The sequence below is a fragment of the Pangasianodon hypophthalmus genome, chromosome 14, assembly GCF_027358585.1.
Source record: "Pangasianodon hypophthalmus isolate fPanHyp1 chromosome 14, fPanHyp1.pri, whole genome shotgun sequence".
NCBI classification, from domain to species: domain Eukaryota; kingdom Metazoa; phylum Chordata; class Actinopteri; order Siluriformes; family Pangasiidae; genus Pangasianodon; species Pangasianodon hypophthalmus.
Window position 1 is genome coordinate 10,903,374 of NC_069723.1, and position 14,844 is coordinate 10,918,217.

The 14,844-nt window shown below is 38.3% G+C and overlaps 1 protein-coding gene across 7 annotated transcripts in view; it reads left to right on the forward strand.

Annotated features, from left to right (window-relative positions):
• sez6b (seizure related 6 homolog b) overlaps window positions 1-14,844 on the forward strand; it is a 160,164-nt gene that overhangs the window by 67,126 nt on the left and 78,194 nt on the right. For all 7 annotated transcript variants that reach the window (XM_053239505.1, XM_053239508.1, XM_053239507.1 and 4 more), the window contains exons 2-3: window positions 12,261-12,947; window positions 14,504-14,634. In XM_053239505.1, the coding sequence (XP_053095480.1) occupies window positions 12,261-12,947; window positions 14,504-14,634 (818 nt within the window). The remainder of the gene's footprint in view (window positions 1-12,260; window positions 12,948-14,503; window positions 14,635-14,844) is intronic.

Genomic DNA, 14,844 nt, shown 5'->3' on the forward strand with positions numbered 1-14,844 from the left:
TAAAGGAAAATAAACATATGATCATTATCATCTTCTAATGTGTTTGCACCTTCAACAAATAGTAAGTCACTGGCCAGCACTTTGGCTATGAGACTTCGCCCACAGCTGTTTTTCCTTCATATATTTAACCATGAGGTAATTGCATGTAGGAAGCAGGAGAGGTATATAACAGCTTTGTGCTAGTAGTCTTTCCACATACACTATATGGTCAAAATTTTGTGGACACCTGACCATCACACCCGTATGTGCTTTTTGAACATCCCGTTCCAGATTTAATCCCCCTTTGCTGTTATAATAACCTCCACTTTTTTTGCAAAGGTTTTCTTAGATTTTGGAGCGTGGCTGTGGGGATTTGCCCATTTAGCCAAAAGAGCATTAGTGAGGTCAGGCACTGATGTTGGGTGAGGAGGCCTGGTGTGCAGTCAACGTTCCATTTCATCTCAATGGTGGGGTTGAGGTCAGGGCTCTGTGCAGGACACTTGAGTTCTTTCAAACCAACTTTGGCAAACCATGTCTTCATGGACTTTGCTTAGTGCACAGGGGCATTGTCATGCTTGAACAGGTTTGGACCCGTTAGTTCCAGTGAAGGGGAATTGTAATGTTATAGCATAGAAAGACATTCTATACAATTGTGGGCTTCCAACTTAGTGGCAACAGTTTGGGGAAGAACCACATGTAGGTGTGATGGTCAGATGTCCAAATACTTTTGGCCATATAGTGTACCTGCATGTTCCTGGTTAGGTTAGGTTGATAGGTTAATAGGTTGATAGGTTAGGTTAATAGGTTGTCTGTGCACACATATTATTTTGCCTTAGAAAAATCTTTTTACTGATAGACAGAACGCGACTCGGCCGATGTGTAGTGCAACAGTTGTTGGGTTTCCAAATGAGTAGCGTACACTATAGTTACAGCATTGAGGTGTGTCATACCACCGTGAAGCACATTAAAGTTAAAGCCTACTGTACATACCACATGAAAACTTTCATTTTGCAGAAGTCAATAAGGGTTACATTTTTTTTTCTTTTCCTGGTTGTTGAACCTACTTGTCTGTGGGGAAACAATGAATAAAAAACTAATAGCCAACACAAAATGTGCTTGTCTCAGGCGCCTGGACTAGAGATTTTTCCACCCGTGTAATATGTAGATACACATTGCAAAATTGCAAAAATGTTTTTTTCATGCCTTGAGTGTATAACTGCTGAAGATTCACAGCAGGTGTGTTGTCTGTATAGTGGTAGGAGATGTTTAAATCCTGGGGTAATGTTTTCTTATATTTGTTTGGAACCTTGTTAGTATTACAGAGTACATAGCCATTTGTACTATGTACTGTATGCCTAGCCATTAGCAGCAAATACTGCGGGCTATCATGCATTCAGGTGAATATGAATGGTGGAGTACTTTTTTAATCATGGACATATTATAAAGTATTACAAATGCACATATGAATAGTCATTTATATCCAGGACATTGTAAAGATCTGATAAACTAATAACACAGTCTTTCTCAGCCACTGCATTTCCTTTCTTATTGGACTCTTATTAATGTTTAATTTAACACAACGTGCATGTGTGAGAAGCTGTTGCTGTGGGAATGATTAATCCAGCTTCTGGTTCCTGTGGTCTGCCAGAAGCACGTGGGCAGCCCTCTGCCCTCCATACAGATTAATTATAAGGCCTTGTGTGCGGAGTGTGAGTGGGAGAGCTCTGAGTGAGAAGGACATGAATCAGTGGAAATCAATTTGAGATGAAATGTATCCTGCACTCTCTCACCTAATCTCTGTTATGGGCTCTCATCATCACAACTGGAATGCTGTACTCTATTTTGCAGAGAGAGCGAGAGAGAGAGATGCATTAAATATGCAAAATTACCAGTTTAACCAAAAATTTGATGATTTGATGTCTTCCAGCTTAAAATGAGTTGTCTCTTTTGGACCCCAAATATATACACACTGTGGTCCAAAGGTCTGAGAGCACTAGTGAAAATGCTTCTATATTACTGACAACAACTTGAATGAAAAGTAGAATCTCTGAAATATTTACATGAATTTCAGAGTTTCCTAGTATTTGGTATGTCCCCTTTTAATGACAGTGTGCACTTGTGCTCGCATGGACTCCACAAGTTTGTGCAAATCCTTCTGATCTATTTTAGATCAAATCCACGGAGTGTCGTCTGAACACATGCTTCAGTAGAAGAGATAAGGCATGAGGAAAATCTGACCTTTTGTACAAAGCAGTTAACTTGCTCAGTGTCACAAATTTGCTTACATTTAAATAGGGACCTAGAAATTAATAAATATTAAATAGTCAAGATATTGAACATTTAATTTCTTTGTTTTAAATATTTAAAAAAATGTAAAGCCTTCTGTTTATTTCCAATTTTAGATGAAAAAAAACCCAGATTATTAATGTAGTCTCATATATTTATGTATGCACCCATCAGCCATAACATTATGGCCACTGACAGGTGAAGTGAATAACATTGATTATCTCGTTACAATAGCACCTGTCAAGGGTTGAGATATATTAGGCAGCAAGTGACCAGTCGGTTCTCAAAGTTGATGTGTTGGAAACAGGAAAAATGGGCAAGCGTAAGGATTAGAGAGACCTTGACAACGGCCAGATTGTGATGGCTAGGTGACTGGGTCAGAGCATCTTTAAAACGGCAGGACTTGTGGGGTGTTCCCGGTATGCAGTGGTTAGTACCTACCAAAAGTGGTCCAAGGAAGGACAACCGGTGAACTAGTGACAGGGTCATGGGTGCCCAAGACTGACACGTGTGGGGAGTGAAGGCTAATCCGTCTGGTCTGATCCCACGGAAGAGCTATTGAAAGCAGGTGCTTGTAGAAATTTTCAGTCTACACAAATAAACACTTCCCAAACTACAATGGGGATGGGAACATAAGATATTATTATTATTATTATTATTATTATTACTCAAAATTATAATCGCACGATAAGATTATTATCATTATCACTTATATGATATATTCTAATATTAAGCATGCAGAATATTGTTTTGTGTGTGTGTGTGTGTGTTTACCTGCTCAAACTTGTGACTGAGTTTGGCCTGTTTCTCTACCTTAGTCTCAGCCCACGTACACCTGCTTGCCATGTAGCTCCTTTCCACTCATTCAGAATGAGTTCTTCTCGATCACTGTCATCTATTTGCAGCGAACACCAGCGCTGTTCTGTTTGGGTAATCAGTGCTGCCAGCTCTGATACCATGTTCATTCTTTCATGGAAATTATCATACAGGCAACAACCACTACTCTTGATAACTGGATGTCCAATTTTGGTCTCGCAATCTTTTTTGTTTTCAACTTCATGAGGACTGAATGGAAGCTTCTGAGGCTCTCAGAGTTTTGTATGGACTGCCAGGTCCCTGTGAAAATCATAAATACATCCATTTGGGAAATTTCTCCAAGCTAGCAAGACATCAGCAAAAGATAAACTTGAGTAAGAAGAGATGGGCACACAACTACAGCCAACCCCTGTGGTAAAATAGTGCATTCATCAAATTGGTAAAGCAAATTACTAATGTAGTTATTCTTAACCCACACACTCCCAATATTTTTCACAAAATTTGAACAACAAAAGAATCTCAACAATCTAGGCTTGCTGGGCCTGTATAATGGACATGAGTATAGTTTCCCCCTCCTTAATCTTGAAGACTAAAGATACTATACAGTACTGTATGTTCAAAGATGACTATACTTTTGTGTGTGCTTAATTTAGCTAGATAAGTTCACATGTAATCTCCCAAATAAATCCCTCATCCATAGCACATATGTTTCTTGATGTTAACACTTCACTAAACAGCAGCCTATCCTTTGCAGCCTTCTTTTATAGCCACTGCCGGACAGTTCCAAGAGTGTTGCTCACACAATACATTTGTGCTGCATTTATAGCCATTTGCACAACACATCATGACCTATCCCTCCTGCAATTTACCCGTTTATCTGACCCATCTTTCATTTTTTTGCAGTTTTAATAAACAGCAATGTAGTAAATGGAAAATAAAGAAAAGTGAACCTGGTAAACTGGCATTGATTGGTTAAGTGAAGTGAAGTGACTTGTGGCCAAGTATGGTGACCCATACTCAGAATTTGTGCTCTGCATTTAACCCATCCAAGTGCACACACACAGTAGTGAACACACACACACACGGAGCAGTGGGCAGCCTTTTTTGCTGCGGCGCCCGGGGAGCAGTTGGGGGTTCGGTGCCTTGCTCGAGGGTCTCACCTCAGTCGTGGTATTGAGGGTGGGAGAGGGCGCTGGTCATTCACTCCCCTCACCTACAATTCCTGCTGGACCCAAGACTCGAACCCACGACCTTCAGGTTCACCTTCGGGTTGCAAGTCCGATTCTCTATCCATTAAGCCACAACTGCCCCATTTGTGCCTCGAAAATGAAGGTAGCCATCCAGTAAACTGTTTTTATCTGGATATTTCTGCCCAGATGTGTGCCTTAAAATGTAAAAGCATTACAAATACATTCATTCTTTTTAAGACAGTATGTCAAGCCATTGCATAACAAATATGCAACAGGCATTAAACTATAAGGTGATCAAGTGCAATCTTATCCTTATATCCACGTTTCTACATTATAAAATATATTAGCTTTTAAGACACTACTAGGTGATACACAGCATCTCTGGTGCTCTGGTGTTGGTCTTGGTTAAGTCAACGCACATTAACTAAAACTGCTCTTATTATTGCAAATTATTGCAATGAAACAATTAAACTTTTTAATTTTACCTCAAAGATAACATATCCTATCTGAAGACAATTTCAGGGATACAGGCAAATGCAGAGTAAATAAGATGGGCTCAAGTTATGCAGTCCAAAAATTGTAAAGAGCATTTCCTGGCCATTCTGAGCAATTGCTTTCTTCTGGGATTAAATGGGTTGGAAGGTCAGTTTCACTTCCGGCACTGTAAAACTGCAGGTTTGCTGAAAGTTTTTTTTAATGAATTCTTAAGCCATCTCCAAATCCTCATTGGCTATAATGCTTCTTCAGGGGTTCATAGAAGGATGCCTTCATCCTCTTCATGCATCTCATTATCTCCTTCCTCAACATCAACTATGAAAAATTCTCAGTGTGTCTGAAACAAGAGCTACATGCCAACAGTGTTGTGAATGCATGACTGTTTGGATTTTGCACATTGCCATATGTTATTAGCAGCATCATACATTACCACTCATCACTCATCCAAGCCAGCTTTTCTTTGCAGTAATTCCTGTACTAAACAGAATGCATTTTCAGCTTCCTGAAATGTAATGTTTCTTTTCTGTAAATGCCTTTTCTGTAAATGCCTATTGACTATGAATGCACAAAGATGGAAAAGGCTTCAGCTCTTTTGATTCTCTTGTATATATTATTTGAGTTAAATGCCATTACATTCTCTCATAGATTTTGACACAGATTAATATCTTTGTTTCATTAGCCATTTTTATTTATTTTTTATTATGGACTATTTTTGTTTTAGGATTCTTCAAAAAAAAAAAAAAATTAACACTGTGGTGCATTAGTGTTTTTTTTTTAATTAAAATGTTTGTGCTCTAAAGCATTTAACTACCACAGCATATAAATCAGCTTCATGTTGTGAAAAGAAAATGGTGTGTATCGATTCTGGGTATGACTTTGTTGTCAAGATCTTTAACTTTTTAAATGATGTTTCACTGAAGTTTTGGTTAATGTCTTTGACTCAAGACCTGTGCTCTTCAGCTGGGCATCTCAGCATGGTGTGATATTGGTTTTGGGATAATGGGTGCCTTGATTATGTTTCAAAATAACTTTTGAAGGTCAGAAGTGAACGGTTGTGGGATTTTACCACAGTATACCCTCCATTATAGTCCAGTGCAGTGTTTATGGCTCCCGAGACAATATAGCTGTTGGTATGGAAACTGAAGATGTTCTCATGTTCGCCCTGGTTTATCTAAGATCTTCCCCAAAAGCTTCAATTTCACACTCTTTCGCATTTACTTTGAGGTTAAGATGTAAAGCCCCATTAGCCCCATTTATTATTTTCTCTGGAAAGAAAAGCCTTTGATAAGTGTTTTTTAAGGCTCAGCCAAAAAAAAAAAAATCCCCTTCAGTAAAATAACTTTGGAAAATGTAATCACTTGTGCTTATTCAAAATTGAAATGGTTGTGCGGAATAAGTGCAGTTTTTAGCTAGAGTTTCAGTTTGCTTTTGAAAACCTTGATAAACATCATAGAGCTTTTTCAGGTGCTTTTCCCTTTACTGAAGCCTTCTTTATGATCTCTCTGAGTACTGCCTTCTAACACTGAGAGTGAGACAGTGTGGGTGATGGAGTGAAAGGATTGAAAGTCTAAAAGTTTGAAAGTGGAAAGTGCATTAGCCAAACTGGCTGAGAATTAATGGCACAGAAGTCCTATAAGACAAATGCAGAAGAAAGGGGTTGTTATCAGACACTCTTTAGATTACCATCTACCCTCTATGCCATCCTTCCCTTGAAATACCTTGGATGAGCTCAAATGAGGGTTAGGTTGATATACATACATACATACATGCATATATATATATATATATATATATATATATATAAATATAAAAGTTAGGTAGAACTGATATAAAAACAGGTAATGCAGGTAGACTATGAGGAGAACATTATTATTATTATTAGAAATAAGGTTTCAGCCTTACGTTTTAATACAGTGAGAGAACGAGCTCTTAACACATGTAGCTTGTTTTTTTTTTCTCTCATCTTTTTTTTTATTAGCCAACAGTGTGTTCTTTTCTGGAGGTGTGTTTCTGGACCTGGCTGGGAAGAAGAGGTCATTGGGCCCCTTTGAAAAAGTTGACATGTTAGTCTCCCTGGTGCATTATTTATGCTGTACACAATGAGAAGAGCAGCTCTTTGCCTCCAGTAATTCACTTCTCATAATACTCTGTGTGTGTGTGTGTGTGTTGTGGCTTAACTAACTCTCTCTACCACTCTCTCTCGCTCTCACTCTCTCCCTTCTTCCCCACACAGGTGCGATCAAGGCTCATTTTGAAGTAGAAAAAAGAAGCTAGCTGTCATTACAGAAATACGCTAATCAATGCGAGCAGTGCGTAAGGCAACATGAGTCAAAAGCTTTATGAAAAGCTGAGTGCAGAGACATCCCTGATGTGTAAGCTCACTTCTACATGTCAAAGACAGAACTTGCTGAATTTTACACTGTAATCTGCATATCTGCTGTAGAGCCACAGGCAGCATCTGTCTTGACATGGAAATTCAAACTAATTACAGTGTTACATGCATTTATTTAATGTTATATGCATATATTTCATTTTACACATTGCAACGTAAGGTCCACATCACCATTTTGCTCCTTTTTGAATTTGCAATACTTCAGATTACATCATTCATTGCTGGATTGTAATATTCTTTGTTTGCTTTTTGATTGGTATTTACAGTACCACTGTAAGTTCTAGCACTTACTCCAACCATTGTGGTTTGTTTTCCTTCTCTGTTCTTGCTACTTCTACTTCAGTTTTCAATTTTTCTGGCCAGAAAGTCTTGCAGCGCTTGTTATCACTGTTAGCTCCTTTTAATCTATACACTTGAGTTGTATTCTGCCTCACTTGAAAGTTGCTTTGGATCAAAGTGTATGCTGTGTGAGGATTAAAACATGACAGGGTGTGCTGTTATAGGAAAATAATGGATGATGGGATGGTAAGATGCAGGCAGACATAAAAGTTCCCTCACCAGCTTTTTTTTAAATGTCTCTTTTCATTAATAAGTTAATAAGATGAAAGATGGTATGTCATTTTACTTAGAAACCACAAAAAAAAAGTCCTCTGTCCTGAAGACTTTGGCAAATAAATAGGAAGAAAAAGGAACAGCTTTACCTTTCTGGTCACAAAACGCTGTTACAAAGCATGTTAGTGTAGTGACAGTTGTTTAGTTCTTTATCTGTATTTTGGCACCCATTCAAAATATGTTTATAAAGAGTACCACTTAAAAGTGAACCGAAGAATACATTAGAATATGCAGTAGAGAGAAAAACAAAGTCTGTTCCCTGGTCCATGGAAAAAGATTCAAATATAGTTCACAGCCATTTAAAAGTCAAATGCGGTCAGCAGAGAGTAGAGAACTGAGAGATCTTTGAACGCACAGTGGAGCCGGTCTGTTTATACTGAAGCTGTTCTAATGGTGCAAATCAAACCCCAAAGCGCCTCGATCTGTCCCTCACATTTGCATGCTGGAGCTGATGTTTTATTTTGCCTGCAGCTTTTGGGGCTTTTGAACTCTGTATGGCTGAAGCCGTGAGTCATGTGTGGAACATACGGCGCTTTAGGATTAGTACAGAGTGCACAGGTGTTGATTTAGGATTCACACCATATACTATTTAGTTTAGAGTAAGGTAACCCTTGATTTAGAAGAATTTCAACACTTTTAATCTTCTCCATGCAGTAAAATAAAAAATAATTTTTTAGAATTACAAAGAATAAGTAAGAATTAAAACATGATGGGGTATGCGGTTATAGAAAAATAATCAATGACAGAGTGGTGTAGTACAGCCCAACATGACGCAAAATGATTTGCCAGTGACTACTTCCTATAGTTACTTATATTATGACAGCTATAAATAATTGTTCAACCAGCCTCTCTTTTTCCAGCTTGTCATTTAACATAGAAATCAGAATAGTTACTGATAGTTACGAATCTTGGACCCCGGAGTCTCCTTCCGTAAAGGTTGTATACGTCTCATTACAGAAAACTTCACCATATTAACAATTATATGTTTTTCTTTGTTAAATAACAACACATTTTCTTAACATGCCCATTATTTGGCTTAGATTATGTGGAATGTCCACAATATAAATCCCTGTGAATGAGCTGTTTCTATAGAAAGATAAGGTATTAGAAGTAGCGTGTTAATATAAACCCGTGGATTAGAAGTAGATCCAGGACTACTGTCAAATCCATGCTGTTATAGAAAATTAATCCATACTATTTTTCTACAGCACTGTGGTATAATAGCCGATAATATCATTCTCATTTGATTTGCAGGGTGAGAGTCAGCAGTGCAACACACTTCTGTCTACTGTATATTAATTATTTTGCTGTCTATTATTAGCTAATTATCCTCTAAATCTAGGAACTAATTCTTTGCATGTGCTACTTCTCTTACTGTGTCAACAAGCAAGTAGTCCTAGTCATTAACAGAGCAGTTAAGCAATGGGTTTTCCAGACAAGCACATTAATGTCTCTTGAGTGTTTAGCACCACAGAGAGCAGAGTGACTACTGAAATGTTTAATTTCTGTTTGAATACAACCAGAGCAAAATTACCAAGGATAGAAAAAGTACTGAGAAGTTATACTTAGGTGAAAGTATAACTAATCTGTCACAATCTTACTTAAAAAGTAGAAGTAAAAAAAAATGTAACTTTTTTAAGCTGTTTGCCTAAAAACATCATTCATATGTGTTACTAAGTCTACATACTATAGTTTACTAATGAATTAATCAGAAGTAAAATATCATGTAAATAACTAATATTTACCATTAGCTAGAATTTCACTTGCTGCCCAGCCAATTATATTAGCTACTGGCATCGATGCTTGTCTTACCTAGAAATCAGACTAACATAGTTAAATAAATATAACCACTTAATGTTGGCAAAGTAGCTAAACTTACCTCCTGATGCTTGTTCAAATTAGATGGAGTTCATGGCCAAGGATACACATCATTTTACATGAGCCTTATGTTGTTTATTCCAGTATATTGAAATGTTTTACTGAGATAGGGCCAGAGGCGGTCAACTTAAAGTGGTTTATCCATCTTCAATGGCACACATATACATAGTTATAACACTAAATAGTGTAGATTGAACATGTCGCATGAGAAGATCGCAGCAGATCAATTGTAATGATTCTTGATGTTTATTTTCTACATTAATGAGCTTGACTGGATCCTAAACTGAATAGTAATGCATGGCAGCCCATTCAATTTATATAGTTATATCAGTTATAAATAAAATAAAACTATAAAAAATAAAGTTCTTTTGGAAATGTAATTTTGTAAGAGCACAAGTATTCAATTTCAGTAATACTCAGTAAAATAATAATATGCCAAAATAATACTTAAGTACAGTAACAAATACAATTACTCTCAGTGTATATGCATTGTGTCAGGGTTATGCCGGAATTGATGCTGCATCAACTACGTTTCCCATCCACCACTGCACCTCACTATCACGCCACATGACTGCTTGCACCTGTTTCACGTTTTGAGTCTAATGAACACTAGTATTTAAGTCTCGTCTTGCAGTGCACTCATTGTCTAGCTTTTGTCTTTCATTCGTTCGTTGTTCGTGTTATGTTCCTCCCTTGATATCCTAGTTTATGTTTTATGTTTCTAAGTTATGTTATTTATGTTGTTTGTTTCCATATTAAACTACAATCTGCCTTCGCCTCCATTACGTGACACATTGACAATGTACTATAAGGAAATTGGGGAGTAGATGGTTCAAACCAAACAAATGCAAGATGATATCGCTGCAACTGTTGCAAAATATCTGAACTGATTAATCTATACATACAGCTGTATTAATGATAATACAGGTACTATAGTGTTCTTCTTCCCTATGTGTTTTTTTTTTTTTTTTTTTTGGTAAAATTTTAGATTTAGCTTCCACAAAATTCCTCAAAAATAGAGGGCCGGGATTAAGGGCCTCTCCCTGTTTGCAACAGCCTTCATGTGTCATTTTGCTTGGATATGACTGACACACTGGGTGCTGATTTGCCTGCCAGAGACAGTCAGTCTTTCATAAAACACACATTACTTTTTGCGGAAATGATACTCTTCTCTACTCTTCATAGCATGAAGTGAGGAAATGTAGTCTGTCAGTTCTGTTTGCTTTGAGAGATTATCTTTTTCAGGCCATATGTCTCAGACAGGACACATTCCCCACACAGGCCCTGCAATTTGCAGTGCTTTCTGAAAGAGTTGCTGAGAACTTGTTGCTAATACAGTGATCTCTGTTGCTTTAAGCAGACCGGGTTTAGTAATATGATGAGAGAGAAAGAGCTATTAGGGTGGAAATGATGCTTCGTGAGGAATCAGCACTTCGCCTAGCACAACGCAGCCTCCTGAAGGGTGCATGATTACATCTCACTAGGTGACAGTGGGGGTGATTCATTTTGCCCACCACTTTTTCAGATCAACTCACTAAAACTCGCCATGTGATGAATATCTACTCATATTAATTGACTATGGGAGAAAAGAGTGTGTGCAAATGAGAAATTGCAAAGAGATGAGCTTTCTTTTTCTTTGCGTCTTGATCTGCAACCCAGCATTTTTATACTCTGTTACATTACAATACATCAAGGACACTATGAGTTCCTTTTAGCCTTTGGGACAAGTTTTTGGTCACTGACAGAAAGAGAGAAGCATACAGTTGTCCCCACAGGAAACCAGCAATTTAAACAAAAGGGGTAAAAAGATATAACTGTGGCTTAAAATTTGTAATTTTAAAAAGACATAACTGTGGCTTAAAATTTGTAATTTTAAACTCAGAACACATTTTGCACTGTTTTTTGAGGTTCTCCTCATAATCCTGTACTGTAGCTATCAATAAAATATGGTCTCTGTGGTGCTCTAAAAACTACTGATGTGGACCACTAACTTCCAACCAATCACGACCAGCAGGCTCCTCTATTCGCCTCTCAATTTAAAACGCTAGCATTCAGACATTCAATCCTAGGGGTGTGGTTTGCATCGTGGGGTCTGTGAAGCATAGCCAGTGGGTCTGTGATTTTCTTATTTGTAATTTAATTACAGTGGGGGAAATGTACAACTAGTCATTATCAAAACTAATAATTTATTATGTACAAGTAGTAGTAGAGATTGTGTAATTATTAGCCTGTTTGGCTGAATGGGTTTAATCCCAACCTTAATAAATCAAAAACACAGACCTATAAATAATGCCAATTTGGATTTGATGTGTTGTGTCAGTGGTAAGTTCAGGAATAAAAAGCTCTATAGCTCCAATAGGTAGGCACAATTGTACATATTTAAATAATGAGTCTATCTGAAAGTTTCATAATAATGTTCATAAAATGATTACGATCATAAAAAAATTTGTATTGATGGTCCGTGGAATGTATTTGACTGTATAAAGGCGTGTCTAACTGCAAAAAAATTGAGAGCCGCTGGTTTAGAGGGTGTGGTTTGTTTAAAAAAAAGTTGTTTTTAAAAACTACCAAATTCATTAACTATACTTTTCATGATTTCCTGCCTTATTCAGGTTCCTTCCTGGATGGGAAGATGGCAGTCACTCAGAGAGGGGAATCTCTAGACTCAGATGACAAACAGGGTGTGTTCCACAGCACACTGGACACAGGCAGAGAACTTCCCCTGGTCACAACAGCACCGCCTTTCACCGACCTTAACCACCACCTTCAGTTCAAAACTATTTCTCAACCTGATCCACGCTATCAGAGCCAGGAACAGTTCAAAGACAGCAGAGACGTGGACCATCATCTCTTCAAGGCTCTATCAGCTCAGCTGGTTCCTCATGAGGATGCAGTGCCATTCTCTGATATGGCTACAGGGTCTTTCTCTGTGCACCCTGCTAAACTCACTGCTGAGAGCCTGGAGCGGAGTGGAGCTGCTGGAGAAACCCAGAGGCAGAGCTCAGAGGAACTGTCCACAGAATCACTGACCACTAGTATCATGCCAACTTCTGCTCCACCTTCCTGCCACACAGTTCCTGAAAAACATTTAGGACGTCCCCATGCAGCAACCACACAAGAGCCTGGGGGTATTACGACACTTGTGATGAGAGAAGAAGAGGAAACATCAAAGACTAGAGAGAGACACAAAGGTCCTGCCACTGATGCAAACGCAGTGACATTGTCTGTGGATCAGGATGATGAGACTACCACAACCACTATTTTCACCACCACTATTATTACCACAATACAGACTCCAGGTAACACCACCTGCACAACGATGTCACAGCAAAATATTATTAACATGCCACTCAAGAACATGCCTTGACATAACAGTCATGTAATATTAGTGCAACTAATAAAGCAAAGGGGCGAGAGACAGAATTTCTTTTCTCTCTGTCACTATACCAACCTCAGCATGCTACTCGCAGTCTATTAGCATGTTACACATGGTGCTGTGTGTGTAACTGTCTATCAAAGCAACCAGTCATCAGGAATAACTGTTTAAACCTCAGAATATGACAATATACAGTAGATGCTTATACGAGCTATCTGGGAAAGTTGGGAAATTACTTAATGATGATTTGAATTACAGACTTCATACGTCCCACATAATATCCTGGACATGTTTAGTCCTTTTATCAAGTGCAATTTTAGTCAGAGATTACTGTACATTTTCACCAAAACTAAATGGAGTCCTGTGTTACAATTTTACCAGCAAAGCGGCACAATTGTGACATTGCGTAGGTCTATTGTAATCAAATGAACCATCATATAATTATTACTCTGTGTGATATACCTTTGAGTGTTGCTTGGAAAATATTAAGCAATTACAATAGCTCATTGGATGTTCATTATGCGCATGCAGAGAAGTGCGAGCAGAACCCATTTAAAGATTTTGATGATGCACTGCTCATAAATCCCTTTTTGTTTTTTGTTTTAATCTTTCCCATTCAATTTTTTTTGTCATATCATAGTACCTGTTGAACCATAATTCTATGATTCTGAGGAAAACATTTTATAAGCTCTGCATCATCTTAAAAATTGAGTGTATATGTCTTTCCTGTCTCAGTGCTGCCAGCTTTCACGACTCTTAACAGTCTGAGACAACTCTGAAGGTGCAGTTTATAATTAGTATTACAATTGTACTGCAGGACATGCCCATGATTTTTTATAATGTTGCAAACAGAAGGAGCATGTGATGCATGCTTGCAAAATCTGAAAAATATGCTAACAGTTAGTGTAGAAGTAAGTGTACACAACTGCAGAGATTTAGAGAAAACAAGCATGTTATACTTGTGCCATGTTACAATTGTGCCAGCTCTCTCCTATGTCCAAACATGAAATTTCTCCAGTTCATGGAAGCTAAACATGTGATTTGGGAGAGGACTATAGAAACATTGGGCTCTGTGCATCTTGATTTGAAGCCAGGGAATGCACACTCTTCTGTAGCGTGCCCAGGTGTATTGAGTCAGATGGTGTCAGGGCACCATGAGCCTCGGTCATACACCCGTGGCTCCAGCCAGAATCTCTCTTACAAGCAGCAGCTCTTGACTCAAAAGGAGATAAAAGGGGCAGTGAAGTGGAAAGACCTAAAGGTGACTGGAAAATGCTCTACCCAGCCACTGCACCTGAGCCACACACACACACACACACACACACAGAGCAAGAGAGAAAAACAGCCTTTGTTGGATCTGCAGGAAATGAGAAGCCCAGAAAATATAATCAAGATAGGAAGATAGTGGGACTGGAGTGAGGTGGAAGAGTGTCAGTTTCTGATGTGATCTTCTATTTTTTTTTGTCTTGCTTTCAATAGCTCCATGCAGCATCAATTTCACGGCGCCAGGGGGCTATATAGAGACACCATCACAAGGCAGCTGTGACTACTCCAACTTTGACTGCACCTACACCGTGACTGTCTACATGGGCTACGGGGTGGAGATTCAGGTTTGAGCTCTTTATAATGTCTTTTCTTTTCTAATTATGGATCTCTGAGTGACATAATACAGAATGTACAAGTTGTCATACATAGTACAGATCACTTCTAGATTAGGATCAGCCTCTCAGACTCCATACAGACCCTCACAGACACATTCACAGACTTTCTCTTTCTTTTTCCTTGCAGATTCATGAATAGGTACACATAGCCCATGTCCC